General features: G+C 47.5%; 1 protein-coding gene across 1 annotated transcript; it reads left to right on the forward strand.

Moving 5' to 3' along the window:
* Positions 1-224: 224 nt before the first annotated feature.
* On the forward strand, positions 225-13,361 carry STEAP3 (STEAP3 metalloreductase). The gene is made up of 4 exons (XM_064156411.1): positions 225-707; positions 1,475-2,002; positions 3,499-3,663; positions 9,918-13,361. Exons 1-4 carry the CDS (start codon positions 225-227, stop codon positions 10,206-10,208), a joined length of 1,467 nt encoding a protein of 488 aa, XP_064012481.1. The 3' UTR covers positions 10,209-13,361.
* Positions 13,362-17,788: the final 4,427 nt, after the last annotated feature.

A 17,788-nucleotide genomic window follows, 5' to 3' on the forward strand; every position in this document is an offset into this window, starting at 1 on the left:
AGTTGGGAAACCGTTTGCTTTCCAGCCCAGTGTGGTGTTTTGGCCCCCTCCAATGGTGCTTGTGCATTACTGCACATGTGGTGGGTTTGGCAGATGGGTCCTGGGCTACTGGGCTTCTGTTCAAGTGGCATAAGGGGCATTTTTCCCCACGACCACAAATACAGCCTGGGACTCTGTGAGAGCTTCACAGTGAACTTGCATTTCCACTTGTTTTCCTTGACAGGATGTCCAGAGGAGACATGGCCAAACCCCTCCTGGGCCACGGAAGCATGGAGGGTGACTCCAGCGGCACGCCCGCGGCTGGGCGCACCGTTGGGGTGCTGGGGAGCGGGGACTTTGCACGGTCGTTGACCATCCGACTGGTGTGCTCCGGCTTCAAGGTGGTGGTTGGCAGCCGCAACCCGAAGCGAAAAGCCAACCTCTTCCCTTCCGCAGCAGAAGTCACCTTCCAGGCTGAAGCGGTGAAGAAGACAGATGTCATTTTTGTGGCTATTTTCAGGGAACATTACTCCACCCTCTGTGACTTGGCTGACGTGCTGGCAGGCAAGATCCTGGTGGATGTTAGTAACAACACTGAGATCAACCATCACAAAGAATCCAATGCTGAGTACTTGGCTTCCCTCTTCCCAGCCTGCACCGTGGTCAAAGGGTTTAATGTGCTTTCTGCGTGGACACTGCAGTCAGGTGCCAGGGATGGAAATAAGCAGGTATTGTTTTCTTCTCACAAGGGCCAAATCCCAACAGTTTCAGCAGCTGAGGTCTGGCAGTGTCAGCAAATGGCCTTAAGCTCCAGAAGAAGGGAGCATTCAGAGACCACCCCATAGCTTCTGCATTTCTTTGCTAAGAAATTAAGTACTCTGATTTACAGTATCACAGTATTATTAGGATTGGAAGAGACCTCACAGATCATCAAGTCCAACCCTTTACCACAGAGCTCAAGGCTAGACCATGGCACCAAGTGCCACGTCCAATCCTGCCTTGAACAGCTCCAGGGACGGCGACTCCACCACCTCCCCGGGCAGCCCATTCCAGTGTCCAATGACTCTCTCAGTGAAGAACTTTCTCCTCACCTCGAGCCTAAATTTCTCCTGTCACAGCCTGAGGCTGTGTCCTCTTGTTCTGGTGCTGGCCACCTGAGAGAAGAGAGCAACCTCCCCCTGGCCACAACCACCCCTCAGGTAGTTTTTCACACTCTGTAGTGTTGGAGCTTCTGCCTAAGTGAGGAGTCTTATTTAACTACCTGTTTACCTAAACACAGCCAGTAAAACAAACTGGTGGTGCAAACACGGAAGGAAGCCTGTGCAGGAGTGAGTTCTTTGGCAGCCGTGGTAAATCCCCATCAGGGAGCCTGACAGGAAGCGTGATGCTTAGTGGAATAATGTAGGCTCCTTCTAGCACAGCGTCCCTCCTGTCACACTGCTTCCCGGCAGTCTCACCTCTCTTTGCCCTGTGTGTATCTTTCTGTTCCTTGCAGGTTCTGCTTTGCTCAGATAACCAAGAGGCCAAGCGCATTGTAGCAGAAATTGCTCAAGTCATGGGGTTCTCCCCAGTGGACATGGGATGCATGTCATCAGCCTGCGAGATTGAGAACATTCCCCTGCGCCTCTTGCCAGCCTGGAAAATCCCCATCTTCTTGTCTCTGGGGCTCTTTCTTTGTTTCTTCACTTACAACCTGATCCGGCAGGTCATCCACCCTTACATCAGGGAGCAGAAGAACAAGTTGTACAAGATCCCCATCGAGGTGGTCAACACAACGCTGCCTTGCGTGGCCTATGTCATGCTGTCCCTTGTCTACCTGCCCGGGGTGGTGGCAGCCTGCTCGCAGCTCTACTACGGCACCAAATACAGGCGCTTTCCAGACTGGCTCGACCAGTGGCTCCAGCACCGAAAGCAGATTGGTCTCCTCAGCTTCTTCTGTGCAGCTTTGCATGCTGTGTACAGCCTCTGCCTGCCCATGCGCCGCTCCCACCGCTACCAGCTCATTGAGATGGCCGTCAAGCAGGTAATGTGGGTCCTCTTCAGGTCAGCACCTGTAGTAATCTACACACATCCAGATGTCAGATAGCAGGGGTAGTATCTTGGCTTTTGTATTCACAGTGGGAATAAGCTGTTCTCTGTATGAGCACTTCCTCCGTGGGGCAGCCACACATCACGTAGCAGGCATGCACCCATGCACAGTAAAGATCAGTCACTCCAGCAAGGTGTTCTCTGTTCATTTATAGCCAGGGTGAAAACTCCGTTCTATTGCTCCCCAGGAGCACAGGCATGCCTGTGAAAGCAGCCTTTCCCAGCACCTGGCGTTTTTGAGGCTAGGGCAGAGGCAAGAAAACATATTAGGAGGGAATGAATCCCGTGGTGGAGGGAGCAGAGTTACCTTCAACTTTTCTCCCTAGATTTTGGGAGATCTCTGTTTCTCACTCTGACCATATCATAACCCCAGGGCGGGGGTTGTTTTGTGGAATGTGTATCCCCATCTCACTGCCTCCAGGAGTTTTACAAAATGATGGCAAAGAACTTGTCTTAGTCTAAGAGAACAAGGAAATGGAAAATAACTTTGATATTCTTGGCAGTGTTTATCAAGCATGAGATTGCTACCTTCTGGCAACTAAGCCAACTCTCTAACTTGGCAGTGCCATGAGAAAATGGCATTCTGCCCTTCTGCCCCTAGCTTCTAGTTGCTCTGCCCTGCTCCATCCTGGGATGGCACAAGCTGAGTGGGGAACTTGATCTGCCTCACAACCAGTCTGCTTTCTATGCTGGGTTATCTTCCCTAGTGCTTCCAAATGCTTGTGCCAGCAGAGAGGAAGGAAGGGGCTGTTGAGGCAGATGGGAGCAGGATGGCTGGTATCAGCAGCAGTGCCTGTTCAAGGCATCCATCAGGCAACATCCCCAGCCTCTCAGCTCCAGCCCAGAGCAGGTCCTTCTCACATTGCCACAGTCACACATTAATTTCAGGCAAGCATCCTGTGTTCATTTCCTCTCTATCTCCTGTTTTATTGCAACATCTTTGTTTAGTAAATTAAACCCATTTAATGGGCTAAAAAGGATGGTTCTAAATGTTCCTCCTTGCCATGCAGCATAAAACCCATCATCCCTTCCATTAGCATGAACAATTTCCCCACTAAATGCACTTAAAACAAAGGTTATTAGGAGACTACTGTATAGTCAAGCATCTGTATTTGCTTTCTTGGCTTTAAACAGACTTCTCATTCTGTCTTTCCAAATGCAACTTTGGGGCTTGCTGCTGTGGTTAAGGGCTGTGGAAGTTGTAAGCATTCAGCAGTTATTCCCAGCAGGCTTCAGATCAGGTCTAGCTTTGGCCAAGTAGAAGTGGGATAGAAGAACATTTGCACACACCCCCAGACAGGCAAGAAGGTGTGAATAGGACCTGGTGTTCATCCAGGAAACCCTGCTTCCAAACCCAAACCAAATACAAATAAAATTCAGTTCCTCCGATCCTAAGTGCTCTGTTTTAACAAACATTCATTGTCACACCAGGCTATGGAGAAGAAGATGAATATCTGGGTAGAGGAGGAAGTCTGGAGGATGGAGATTTATCTCTCTGTTGGAATAATTGCCCTGGGCTTGCTGTCGTTACTTGCCATCACGTCACTTCCATCTATCGCAAACTCTCTCAACTGGAGGGAATTCAGTTTCATCCAGGTAAAGTTGACATTTGTTGGTGCCAAAGTGGTTCTGCAGTCAGAGTCAAGCCCTCCCACAGATGAGGGAGGGCAGATGTTGACATGCTGTCCCAGAACATCACTGCAAGGTGCACATTAGTACCAGGGGCGAAACCTGACACTCCGTACCTCCCTGTGCACCTTGGAGCTGTAGACCACTTCCCAGAAGACAAAGCCAAGTGGCAATGACAGTGGGATGTGGTGTATCCCAGGAGAGCTGTGTTGCTTTCACTCAGGGCTTGCCCAGTCTGCTGAGGGTGCTGCTGTCTTGGGGGGGAAGGGAAAATGTAATGTCATGAGCATCCACATGAGGATTAGCTGCAAGCTTTCCAAGGAGGGAGTCTTTAATGTCTTGGCTGAAGTTCTTTCTCACCCTGCAATTAGCAGCATTAGCTTGAGATCCTGAGAACAAAATACCCAGGACTTTGACTGCATGACACTCCCCTGCAGAGTCCTCTCCCTCCTTGCCTGGTGTCCAGGAGCAGCCCAGCCACTCACAGCTCAACACCTCCTGAAGTCACATGAGGTAGAAAAGCAGAAAGCCTTGGGGTGGTTTTGAGAGGGCAGGGATGTTCACTTCCATGAGCAAGAACCACCTTGGAGCCAGTCACATGTCAGTCATGCACAACATGTCAGAGCTGCTGCAAGGAGTTTGCACCAGGCTGTGGAGGGCAGGTAAGTAACCCACCAGGGAGGGCTGGCTGCAGGACACAGACCTGCCCTTGCATTTCACAGGGAATGAGGTTATAAAATCAAAAGCGCATGAGAGGCCAGTGCAGGAGAAGGTCAGGTTTGGCAGAGCTTGAATGCCACAGATGTTCAATAGACAGGATCAAAAAAAGCTTAGGCTGGTCTGTTAAAATGCCAGAGACCAAGAAACAGAGAGCTGGGTGTAATTTCAGCAGAAGGTCCATGTATGATTCTAAAGAGTGAGTTAGGAATCTTTCTCCAAACTCATTCAATGGTTTAGGCATCTTCTTCCCGATTGTAGCAATGTCCAAGCTCCCAAGGGCCAAATTCCCTTAGTAACTTGAGTCCACTACATGGGACGTTCACAAACCCCAAACTCAGGGGATGTAACATTCTTGGAGATGCACTTAGAACCAGGCATGGGCTAACTAACAAGGATAACAGGGAATGAGCCTTCACGTATTCCCTGCACATTAGAGCCAATTTTGAGGGCAGATTCCCCTCACCATGTCACTGTCATATCCTGTAGCCCTGAAACCCCTCCTTGCCTATGTCTCCTGTGTCACTATTGCTTAGTGGGCACCCAGCTTCAAGGCCTGCAGCACTGACCTGTGTGTCACCCTCACATGGATGATCCCCTGCAGGACTCTGTACCCCTGCATCTGCCCTGCAGAGCCTCTCCATGCATCACAGCAGTGCACACCTGACCCTTCAAAAGGGGAGGGCAGGGTCTGGGGATATGGGAGTGAATATCTGTCATCCAGCCTCTCCTGTTGAAGCTCTTCAGCAACATATAAATAATGCAGTATTTGTTAGAGCAGGAGTTGGCAACCTGCCCCACAGCTTCCCCCACAAGTGCCCCAAAGAGCTAGTCAGTTTGTATTTTCCCTTCTCTTCCTGTGGACTAGTGAGTAATTATTTACATTGAGCAGAAAAGCCTCACCAGGAGAGCTTGACCCCAAGAAATCATCCCTCAGGGAGAAGGGAAACCTGGCTTTAAACCATTCGCTCAGAGCAGACAATGGGAGAATGTTAATTCTTGCCACCATCTCTCGCAGGAGGGCTGCAGCCGCCGGCACATTGGCTAATCGATCCTGCCTTAGGCATCTTGTACTAAGAGTCACAGATGAAGGGAATTATCTCCTTGCAGCCTGGAAGCAGTTTTGGAACCCCCCCTTCATTCCTCTTTGGCTGCCCAGACAGCCTGGCAGCTGTCCTGGAAGGTGCTGGCATTGTGTGATGTAATATATACATCACGGCAGGTAGTGCTGCGGTCTCCTACCAGTGCATGTCATGCTACTGTTGCTGATGCCCCTTTGGGACCCCTTCCTGCATCATTCTGAGGGTATATCAACAGCTTTTGGCTGGCCCACATGGGAACTAGCTGGCTTAGTTCATGGAAAGACAGACCTATTTCTGTCCGTGTGGGATAAAGCGTGACAGGGCAACACAAGCTCCCAGCTGATCACATGCAGCAGAGGCACGGCTGGCTTGTGCCCTGCTGTGGAAATGTCATATCAAAAGTGCAGGTTAGAAATCCCTTAGCGTGTTAGCTTCTGGTTTTGGCGTTGGGTTGGTTTTGTTGTCTGTGGGTTTTTTTTCAGTGAGGACTCTTAAATTATTTCCTCCTCAGTAAGTTGGTGATGCAGTCAGGAGCAGGTACAACTACTGCTGCCAGGCTCCAGAGGTTAACACTTCACCACAGCGCAGTGTGAGCCTCCCAGCATTAATGCACAGCAGCACAGTGTAAATACAAGGGGTGAAGCACGAGGCTGATTTCTCAAATATCTGGGATGTTGAGCACTTGACCCTTTCACAGCACATCAGAGGCATCATACCTGGGAGGAGTGAAAGAGGGGAAATGCAGAGGGTAGCCAACCAGGCAGATGACTCCCAGACAATGTAGCAATTTATTGCCATCCCAGTTGAACTGGCTGGTGTGTTTGAGAGGCGCTGCACCAAAAGCTTTGTTTGAGAGAGGGCTGCAGTTTGTTGCAATTTCAAGACCACTTTAGTCCCCTCCTTACCCAGCATCCAAGTCTGACCTTTTCCAGCAGCAATGTATGCACCCGTATTAATGTCATCGGATGCTGCCACACTCTTCAAACACACATCTCTAGCCAGACAAGACAAAAATCCCTTTGGGATTGCTGCTAAGGTTTGAGGAATAAAACAGTTAATTTTTATTCCTTGAAGATGCACATTTCGATTAAATAAAGTTAAATTGGATACAGAGTTCCCCTCTATGTCCAGTTTTGATTAGCAGACCTCTAGGCAGTGGACAGCAGGAGTGATTCAAATGTAATTCAGTCTATGGGAGGCATTTTTAATGTTCCCCAGTGATTTACAAATCAGATCTAATTGGCTGAGAAGTACAAATGTGTATGGTGGCCTTTACCTTCCCATCCTGAGAAGTCCTCCTGGAATTTGAAGGTTGAATTGACCTGGTTTCTTTCTTAGCTTGTGCACCACAAGATATAAAGAATCTGTCATCAGCCCCTTTCTAACCCTGCCGTCAACGAAGTGTGATCCAGAGCTGCTTCCATGGAGCTAATGACTTCACAGGACTGACGGCAGCAGAAGTCGAAAACATATTTGGGTCAGGAAGGGGCTGTTTGCTTTGGATGCTGCCCAGGCATTTCTAAATGAGCCACACAGGACTGAATCACCTTGGATGATGCATTACAGGGAGCCTCGCAGACACCAAGGCGCTGTGGAGACCTAAGAGTTAATACAGAGCAGAAAATCCGTGCAAAGCCTGCGTTAGGAAGACACTATCTTCATGCCGCTCTTTTTCATGGAGGGCTTTAACACCTCCCATGGGTGGTGCTGCAACAGTGCAAAAGAAAACTCTGCCACTGCTGAAAACAAACAAGCAAACAAAAATAAACTAAACAAAACAAAACCCCAACCAAACAAAACCATTTCGTAGCCAGAAACTGCATTGAAAGCATAAATAAAAGCAGAGCTTCAAAACTCTGTGTGGTATCTAGGCTAAGCATGGTGGCCATACAACCCCCATGGGCCTTTCAGCAGCCTCTGCATTGTAGTACACGGAGTATATGGTGAGCTGTGTATACTAAGCCAAGATGCTACCAGCAGGATGTTTTAGTACTGACCAACCTGTGCCTGGCTGACAGCCTGTCTGGCAAGTGCAACCATCGAGCCCTGCTGAACGCAGGTCCTTCAGCCAGCATCAGCAGTGGGACCCCCTGGGCACCACCTGCTCACTAGACAGCCCCTCCTGTGTTACGAGTGGATGAAGCCACTGCTGCTGTCTGAGGAGCTGCACTGTTTCCAGCCACCAGCGGCTTATCGGTGCTTTTTTCTGCCAATTAGCTTTTTTGTTTCTTGCCCCCTGCTGTCTGCACACAAAGGTGGGTCACTGGGTGCCTGTGATGGTTCCTCACCTTTTGTCCTACTAATTTCCATTTCTACTTTCCCCCAGTACCATCAGCAACTGAAAGAGAACATGTAGAGGAACAAACTCATTATCTCCAGCTCCTATGTCTGCCGTGCACAGGGCCCTGCTCAGGCTGACTCCAAAAGCACCCTTCACCTAGGGCAGAAGGCATCTGCTGCCCTAGGGCTTCACCCTCTCCCCTTTCCCCTTGCCTTGCTTTACATCTCTGCTCTGCCAGATCAGTCTCAAGCTGGTGCTTGCAACCTTTTCCACTCAAGGGTTGGTTTTTTTTTGTGCCTGTTAGAGAGAAGCTCAGAGTCAATAAATGATGGCTGAGCTATCAGGTTCAGCTGTGATCATGGCATATTGCCACAAGCTCCTCCTTAATTTTCCAAGTGAAACCAATACTGACCCTATTCAGGGTTGCTGCTTGTTACAGCTTTGGTTTAGGAATAGCACATGGCTTCTGGTAAGGACAACTGTCCCCACAGAAAGGATGGGTGTGGGGATGTCTGCAGGACTGAGGTTCACTTCAGACATCTGCTCCTGACTCCTGGCACAACCTTGATTAATTAATGCTCAGTTGTAACACAGGGAAGAGTTCCCTACCTTAGCAGGAGGTCACACAGATGAAATCTTGGCAGGAGTCAGCAACACCCAGATAACTGCCTGGTAGGTGCTGAAGAAGTGAAGTGTTGAGATCTGGTAGCATGTTTTGGAGCTTTCCTGCTCTGCTCATTCCTGTCAGCTGCCTAAATGATTAGCTCTGAAGGTTAGAGGCATCTTGGCCTAGTTTGTTGGTAACAGCATGGTACATTTTTAAAGGTTTTTTAAATAGTTTCCCAATAATAAAACATGAGAAGAGATCCTTTGAATTGAGTCATTTTCCAGCTAAGAGTTTTAGAGAGAAAATAAGTAGTCCTTCCTCTTGTCTTGCTCTAATCCCTTCCCTACTGTGTCCTCTTTCCTGGGCATACCATCAGGAAGACCTTGCTGATCTCAGTCATGACTAGCTGCACCAAGCCAGATACTTTGACTTGTAAAGGCTTCCTTCTTTAAGGTAGGGACATCAGCAGCAAGTTTTTCCCCTGTATCTTGAAATTTGGTTATTGCAGGCTTAGACCAAGCATCCAGAGTGGAGCAGCAGTTAGACCTGTGCTTTTCTTTGAAAAAACAGCAGCAAAGGCTTGTACTTGAGATGCCCCCAGGGCTGAGTGCCTGGCTCCTGATGAGTGCCAGCGAGCAGAGGGAGCTGGCATAGTCTGCACTTCTGATCCTGACAGGAAAGCACCAGTGAGGGGACCACAATTTAAAATCCCTCTTGAGAGCAGCCCTCAGATGGGTCTCAAAATATTGAGGCATGTTGTTATCTCGATGGATGCTTGGGAGCCATGATCTCAGATGAAAATGGGGGAAGTTCTTGTCTCCAGAAGAGTGGCTGGGTTCTTGCTGCCTCCCTGAGTGGATAAAGTGCTCTTGACTCCCCATTTCAGTGACCTAGTCCATCATACTACCTGATTCTCTGGCTCACAAACCAACACAGATCTCTAGGACAGAGAAGGAAACTTTCAGGGCTGTTGCACAGCTCAGAACAGAGCACTTGTCCCTGCAGTTTCATTTTTCTGTAGGTGATGGCAGTTACCTGAAGGTATCTTTGCTCTGTGTGAAGCTACAGCTTCACTGACTTCTGATGGTGCCAAATGCTGGTCTGGAGCTGCCGCTTCACCCCACCAGTCAGCAGCCTCTCCTCAGCCGTGCACCAGCAGGCAGTGGAGCTGGCAGCTGTGGCTTGGGAGGTGCATTTGTGAGCTGCCTGCAGTTACTAGCTCAGCAGGGGCTGGGATCTGCTGATTCACATGGAGGCAGGAGCCCACCTCTCAGCTGAGTTGGCAGCATCTTCTGGGAAACTCCTGCTGAGTTTCTAATATCACACTTAACCTCTGATTAGAGAAAGAAAAATGCAGTCTGGCACACTACCCAGGAAAGGTTTCCAGTCACATCTGATTCTGTCCAAGAACCTCAGGAATACTCACTGCTTTCTCTGTGCTATGTGCACTCTGAAAATAGTGTAAAACAACATAGAAGACTATAGGCAGGCACAAGGTCCTCTGCTAACTGCTGTGTGTTTCTCTTCCTTTTAGTCCACACTTGGATTTATTGCCTTGGTAATCAGCACTCTGCACACGCTCACATATGGATGGTCAAGGGCCTTTGATGAGAACCAGTACAAATTTTACCTGCCTCCAACCTACACCCTCACACTGCTCGTCCCATGTACTGTGATCATAGCAAAAGTCATCTTCATTTTGCCCTGCATCCAGCAGAGACTTCTGCGGATCAGGAGGGGCTGGGAGAAGGGCAGATACGTGAAGTTTGTCCTGCCCAGTGCAACCGGGGAATTTTCCAGTGGAGAGACCTCTAGCAACGTCTAACAGAGCCCCAGCTGTGACAGAGGATATCAAAGCACTATCAACGTTTCTACGAAGGTGTTTCTTTTTGTTAAACACATGGATGTTTTGGTATCATTGTACTGTGGGCAGACAATAAAATGTGGTGACTTCAGAAAGTGGATGACTGCAAAACTAGTTTAGATAGTAGTAGTTAAATTGTATTGCTGGTTTGCAAGGACAATTACTGCCTTAAAAACGACTCTGAAAGCCAAGCTGGCAGCACTGATATTCATGGGAGATTGGCAGACTCTTGTTAGTCAGATCAGTCACTGGAGGTGCTGGGTGGCAGCTCCCCTGACCAGGACTTTTCATTGCTTTCCTAGCTGCTCTCGTCAATTTCAACGGGGTTTTCGTTGTCACTGTTGTTGTTGGGGGTTTAAATATGAATTGGGAAGGTTATGAAAGGAAAAAGATCCTGCCTGTTGAATGTCTAGATGATGAATTGTCTGTGGTCTTGGGTCTCCTCAGTTAACAGAATGACAAGTAAGAACACCAATATCCACATCATGTAGCATCTGCAGATTTTACTAAAAGCATCCAAACTTGACAGCATGGCCAAATATCCTGATTCTCTCACACACAGACAGCACTTCTGGTCCTCTAAGCTGTGCCTGGTGCACTTTTATAAGCTACAGAAATATAACACCTTTTCCAGCAGTAGAAAAGCATTTGAAGAGTGGTGTTCCTAGCATTACACATCTGCTCTGCCATAAAAGCTGCTGCTGCGTGTTCTGTGTTTTTACTAAGCCAAAGTTTCCAGCAGTATTTGATGGAAATAGAGTGAAGTTAATTATCAGACAGACCTGCTGCTTCATAAAATTACATGAAGAAAATCAAGGCCTTCCAGCTGGCCTTACATCAAATAATGGGATGAAGCTCTTAGAAGCCATTGTCACCTTAACACGTTCATTTACACAGGGAAAACAGCAGCTTTATATGGTCTTGCAAAGAGATCAGCTAGTTTTGACCACAACATGAAAATACAGCAGTTGTGCATTCTAGGCAGAGTCCTTTATTGTCTTGACCTTAAAAAGTCATTTGCTACATCACAAAGCAGGTATCATAACCCTATTCTGAATTCACACCCACTTTGGACATGGGCAATGAAGATTTCTATCCTACTTTCATTTTCTACCTGTCACTTTCTACGCCTTCAAGCTCTTGCTCTTTATCAGAATAATTCTTTAGGTTCTGGACATCCAAATCCCCAAATAGAGAACAGCCATTCACAAAAACTCATTTAAAAGCAAGCAATCAGGGTGACATAAGTCTACCTCAGTAAGGTCAGGTGCAAGGACATTGGCTAGAATAGCTTCGCTTGAGCAAGCTGTTCTAGTGGGAGGTGTCCCTGCCTATGGCAGGGGGTTGGAACTGGATGATCTTTGAGGTCTCTTCCAACCTAAACCATTTTATGATCTTCCTACAGTTAAGTGGTCAGCATTGCTTTGAAAAACAGCCATCAGCATCAAATGAGGCATGGTTCATGGGACTAGAAAATACCTACCACTAAACCAGTTAATATAAATGGAAGAGAGCCAAATGATCCATTTTGGGGTGCATATGCCCTTCTACAAGCCAACTTTGCTGCTGTAGCCTGAATGATTTCTACATAGTAAACCTTAAGATTTCCCTGTATAGCTTCAAAATGAACAGCAATATTCTCCAAACATTGCTCATGGTGTCAGTGATGATATTGAGAGGGTTTAGTTCTTGTTTAAGGCTTACAGTGAAGTCTCCAAACACCACTTCCTTTCATTGTCTAGGGAGAGATCAACATGAGGGAAATGCCTGAATTTCATAATGGGCTGAGTTTTTCATGTAGTGGGGTTTTCTTGGCAACACAGGGCAAGTACCATCCTTTTCCACTGTCCCTTTCATACAGCTTTCCCCATCAACCACTACAACCTACCCCAGGGCAGCACCTGATCAAATCACTCAACAAGCAGATCAACTACCCAGCACTTTCTATTTCTGCTTGAATGGTAGGTTAGGTTTCTGCATGGATTTGAGACAGTCTCACCTGAGTATAATTCCACCAGTATAATTCCAGTTGAATTCATACTTCAGGGAAGACTGGATTCAGCAAGCTTGTTCTTTTAATCTTCTCCTGTATTTCATCATCAACACAGAAGCACAAGCTTGCACATTTTCTAGTTACAGTAGTGGTTCCCAGTGCCTTTTTCCCACCTAAGGTTCTTTCCACATCTTTAGGTCAGAGAAGGCCACTGCCTGGTGGAAGAAAACAGGGAAGAGAAAAAAAATGACTAGGAGACAGGTAAAGAGCATTAGCCAGGCTTGCAGGCTTTGTCTTGAAGGGGAAAGGTGTGGTTTTGTTGTGAGTCATGCAATGCTGAAGACTTTTCTTTCTGCCCAGCAGATGTAAGGTTTACACCTTTGTTTACATGACTTTCACACCCACATGCCCTTCCCCATTGATGGCAGAAGGACAGTTTTCATGAGCAGGAGCAGAGTAAGGCACCTGGACCTTCCTGGCAAGCTGGCTCTGTTAGTGAGTCAGCATGGTACTTTTCAGATGGACACAAGCCCAGATGGACAGGCAGGCCAGCTCTAAATCCCCACAGCTACTGCAGCTCCATGGAGTCTGAACAAAAGGTTGCTCCACTGCCTCCAGATACTGCCTGTGCCAACAGACTGTCCAGCCAGTCACCTTTTAAAGACTGAGACCCATTCCTCTAACTGCAGAACACCATTTCAGATAGTGCCTTCTGCAGGCATCTGCTCCTGAAATCATTTGACACAACAGTTTGCCTAATATCTTCTGGTTTGGGAGTGCTGAAAAGTAGTTTGAGAAATTTTTCAGTTACCTTTTCCCTATACATTGTTTTTTATTAATCTGAATAGGGGGGGTTGTGGGGCTTGCTTAAAATTTACCTATTGACTGGTTTTGTACCTGGAGTTTCTTTCTCTGTATATTTGTACACACACACACATATATATAATACTGGAGAATATATAGCTGGAATGTAAATTCTTTATATTATATTTTTCTGTATTACCTCCTATGTGCCTCTGGAATATGTAAGAACCAACTGAAAAGCTGTAAGAGTAAAGCCAGTTATGATCACTGGAATCTGTTGTTATATAAAAGATATTCTGAACAGGTCAGTAGAATTATATCAGCAATCGTTCGAGTCTTTTTTCCCACTCCTTCCCCTAAACAATCTCATTACTCTAACAGCAGTAGTAAAGCAATGTGGCTATCATAGAATCATAGAATCATCCAGGTTGGAAGAGACCTCCAAGATCATCCAGTCCAACCTAGCACCCAGCCCTATCCAATCAACTAGACCATGGCACTAAGTGCCTCATCCAGGCTTTGCTTGAAGACCCCCAGGGACGGTGCCTCCACCACCTCCCTGGGCAGCCCATTCCAATGCCAATCACTCTCTCTGTGAAGAACTTCTTCCTAACATCCAGCCTATACCTACCCTGGCACAACTTGAGACTGTGTCCCCTTGTTCTATTGCTGGTTACCTGGGAGAAGAGGCCAGCCCCCACCTGGCTACAATGCCCCTTCAGGTAGTTGTAGACAGTAATAAGATCACCCCTGAGCCTCCTCTTCTCCAGGCTAAACAGGCCCAGCTGCCTCAACCTCTCCTCATAGGGTTTGTGTTCAGGCCCCTCACCAGCTTTGTTGCCCTTCTCTGGACATGTTCCAGCACCTCAACATCTCTCTTGAATTGAGGGGCCCAGAACTGGACACAGTACTCAAGGTGTGGCCTGACCAGTGCTGAGTACAGGGGCAGAATAACCTCCCTTGTCCTACTGGCCACACTGTTCCTGATGCAGGCCAGGATGCTATTGGCTCTCTTGGCCACCTGGGCACACTGCTGGCTCATCTTCAGCTACTATCTATCAGTACCCCCAGGTCCCTTTCCTCCTGGCTGCTCTCCAGCCACTCAGTCCCCAGCCTGTAGTGCTGCTTGGGGTTGTTGTGGCCAAAGTGCAGAACCCTGCACTTGGCCTTGTTAAATCTCATCCCATTGGCCTCTGCCCACCCATCCAGCCTGTCCAGGTCCCTCTGCAGGGCTCTCCTACCTTCCAACAGATCACCTGCTCCCAGCTTGGTGTCATCTGCAAACTTACTGATGCTGGACTCAATCCCCTCGTCCAGGTCATCAATAAAGATATTGAACAGGACTGGGCCCAGCACTGATCCCTGGGGAACACCACTAGTGACAGCTGCCAACTGGATGTGGCACCATTCACCACCACTCTCTGGGCTCTGCCATCCAGCCAGTTCTTGATCCAGCACAGAGTGAATCTGTCCAAACCATGAGCTGCCAGCTTGGCTAAGAGCTTCTTGTGGCAGACAGTGTCAAAGGCTTTGCTGAAGTCCAAGTAGACTACATCCACAGCCTTCCCCACATTCACCAGGCAGGTAACCTGATCATAAAAGGAGATCAGGTTGGTGAGGCAGGACCTGCCCTTCCTAAACCCATGCTGGCTGGGCCTGATCCCTTGGCTATCCTGTAGGTGCTTTGTGATGGCACCCAAGATTACCTGTTCCATCACCTTGCCTGGCACTGAGGTCAGGCTCACAGGTCTGTAGTTTTCTGGCTCCTCCTTACGACCCTTCTTGTGAATGAGTATCACATTGGCCAGCTTCCAGTCTTCAGGGACCTCTGGGAAGTAAAACCTACTACAGCCAGCAGCTAGTGAAGTCTGCTTGTCAAGCTAATAACTGAAAATGATCATTGCTATGACCCCATGGTGCCAGGGCCTCAATTATAGAGTTGCTATGCATGTGGGAGGGCACAAGTGGGTACAGACACACCTTCCATTACAAGAAGCTAGTGATACTACACAGCACTTGTACCACAGGGTCAAACAAGCTTAATTCATTAAAGAGAAAGGGCTGTTGATACAGAGTTCAAGAAAGTGGGAATTCCAAATGAGAATTTATAGGACGGGAAAAGAGAGTTTTAATGCTACAAATTTGTTCTCTGTTTCTTAAGTCATTTCTTCATAGAAGTGTCATGCCAGATCAACTAACTTCTAGGTCTGCAGCGTAGCATTTTAATGAGCTAATTTGTAAGTGGATTTTAATGAGTTCATTTAAATTCTTGTGCTGAAGATTAACCTCTGCAGGTACGGTTCGCTCACTCCTCCCGTTTCATAATACAGGGCTTTTAACAGTGCAATTGGTTTCTTGCTCTTCAGGGATTTACTTGCAAAGTGATATATCAAACTACAGTTACATCTCTACAGGGGACACACTTGCTTCAGCACCCCTGTATTTCCTCCAGTCTTTCCAAAAGAGACAGTGCAACTGCCTTGACCTGCTACAGTCAGCCACAAAACTCTGGTGTTATTCTTGAGCTCAACATGTCACACACAGAGGTAGTGGGACCTGCAGACCATGCTTCAGGTTTGAGGAACAAGGTTTGTTAGACTAGGACAGTTTTCTTGTATCTACTCATTTCACTTAATAAGCAGCATCAGTTTTGCAGAATTTCTTCATGAGGTTTTTAAGTGCAAGTCAGAACCATGCCTAATTTAAAGCTGGGCATACAACATACAGCAGGTAGATACCATTTGTGATTAGGGACAGTTCTTGTGTGCAGGAGTTTCAAAATCAAAGACTAAAAGCAACTTGTGTGTGGCTAGGCAGGAGGATCACTTATTACAAGCCACAGCATTACCAGAACATTTCAAAGACTTAAAGCAGCACTACTGTGGTCCCCCTAGAAAGATAAACTGCTTTAGATTTAGAAACCTCAGCACTGGATGATCCACTACAGCTGCTGTTCAGCTGCTAAGTTACTCATTATCTGTTTCCTATATCTGATCTGCAATTAGCTAGCTTCAGCTGCTGCATGCCAGCTTGCTGGCTTAAAGAGATACCTACAATCAGATGTTTAAGTAGCTGTCTCCTTCAGTGCTCAATGCTGCTGTAAAAGGTTCAAGCCTGCTCTCACAAACTCAGGTTTATTTAGTTTGGGAGACATGGAGAAGAGGAGTAGTGTGAAGAAATGTCCACGATACTAACAGTTAGAATGTAAGGCTTTCCTTTCTAGATTGCTGCTTTGACTCTAGAATCAGCTGACGTCCTCCAGTTGCATGGAGAAGTTACATGCAAAGAAAGAGCCAAAGATGTGACAACCTTGGAGTAGTATGAAAAATGGCCTAACACCACACCTTCCCTAGGCTTCAGCTGGAGAGCAGAATGAAGCTCTCCCAAGGTGCAGAATCAGAGCTGATAGCAGAAGTTCTTACAGTACTTCTTGACACTCCTGGTACACAACACTGCCAGAGAGCAGAAATAGACATACAAAGGTAAATTCTTATGCTATCTGTCATACTGAGCTCTGGAACAGATGCACTACCATGTGAATCTCTCACTCCTCTGGCTATCTGCTTTTGGCCTACTACAAAGGAAAGAACTTATTGCTTGGAGGAAGAGAGGATGTTAGCAAATGGAAGGTACAATCCCTATTTTATCAAAAAATATCCCAGTTACAGAAAGCTGAAAGCTCTGTACCTCATCCTCTCACCCTTTGCACCACCAGCCTAAACATCCATGCTCTAAGATCGGGTCCTGATCCCCAAAGAATCAGAACTGGGTGCTGCACAAAAAGAAGAGAAGCAAGAATAACACTTCCCAATTAAGTTGCACCACCATGCTGGCTGCACCCATGCACGCAGTAGATCTTCCCCTGCAGACAGCACAAGACCGCACAGCTGCAGTTTCCCATGCAACACCTATGGATTGTGAGTAGCATTTGAGGGTTATGATAGTTAGGAATCAAGAAGCATGACACCAATGCTGTGAGGCTAGAAGAAACAAACTAAAGCAGCAGCCCAAAACAGGAGGAGCAAGAATTCAGATCACCCAGGCTCTACCTGCCCCTCAACTTCCTTTTCTTCCATAGTCTCTCTTCTACAGAAGGCTCAGGGGGGACCTCATTGCTGTCTACAACTACCTGAAGGAAGGTTGTAGCCAGGTGGGGGGTGGTCTCTTCTCCCAGGCAACCAGCAATAGAACAAGGAGACACAGTCTCAAGTTGTGCCAGGGGAAGTATAGGCTGGATGTTAGGAGGAAGTTCTTCACAGAGAGAGTGATTGGCATTGGAATGGGCTGCCCAGGGAGGTGGTGGAGTCACCATCCCTGGAGGTGTTCAAGAAAAGCCTGGATGAGGCACTTAATGCCATGATCTAATTGACTGGCTAGGGCTGGGTGCTAGGTTGGACTGGATGATCTTGGAGGTCTCTTCCAACCTGGCTGCTCTATGATTCTCCCTGGCATCTGCAAGCTGCTGCAAGAAAAGTGGCAGGAATCTCAGCAGAAAGCTTTGTCACACCTTGTCCCTGTGCAACAATTCAAATTTACCCTGTTAACCAGGCAGCATCTATGCACACTTCAATCACTGACAGCATTAAGCTGTGCATGGTGCTTGGGTTTGGGCTCTGAAACTCATATCCCATCTCAGCTCATGACAGCTCAGAAAGCATGGCCAGAGAACGCAGTGCCAGGTTCCCCTCAGCCCTCACTCTACAAGGAAGAAATAGCAGGAGCTCAGGGTCAGAAGCATGGAGGA

The sequence above is a fragment of the Pogoniulus pusillus genome, chromosome 2, assembly GCF_015220805.1.
Source record: "Pogoniulus pusillus isolate bPogPus1 chromosome 2, bPogPus1.pri, whole genome shotgun sequence".
Lineage (NCBI taxonomy): Eukaryota > Metazoa > Chordata > Aves > Piciformes > Lybiidae > Pogoniulus > Pogoniulus pusillus.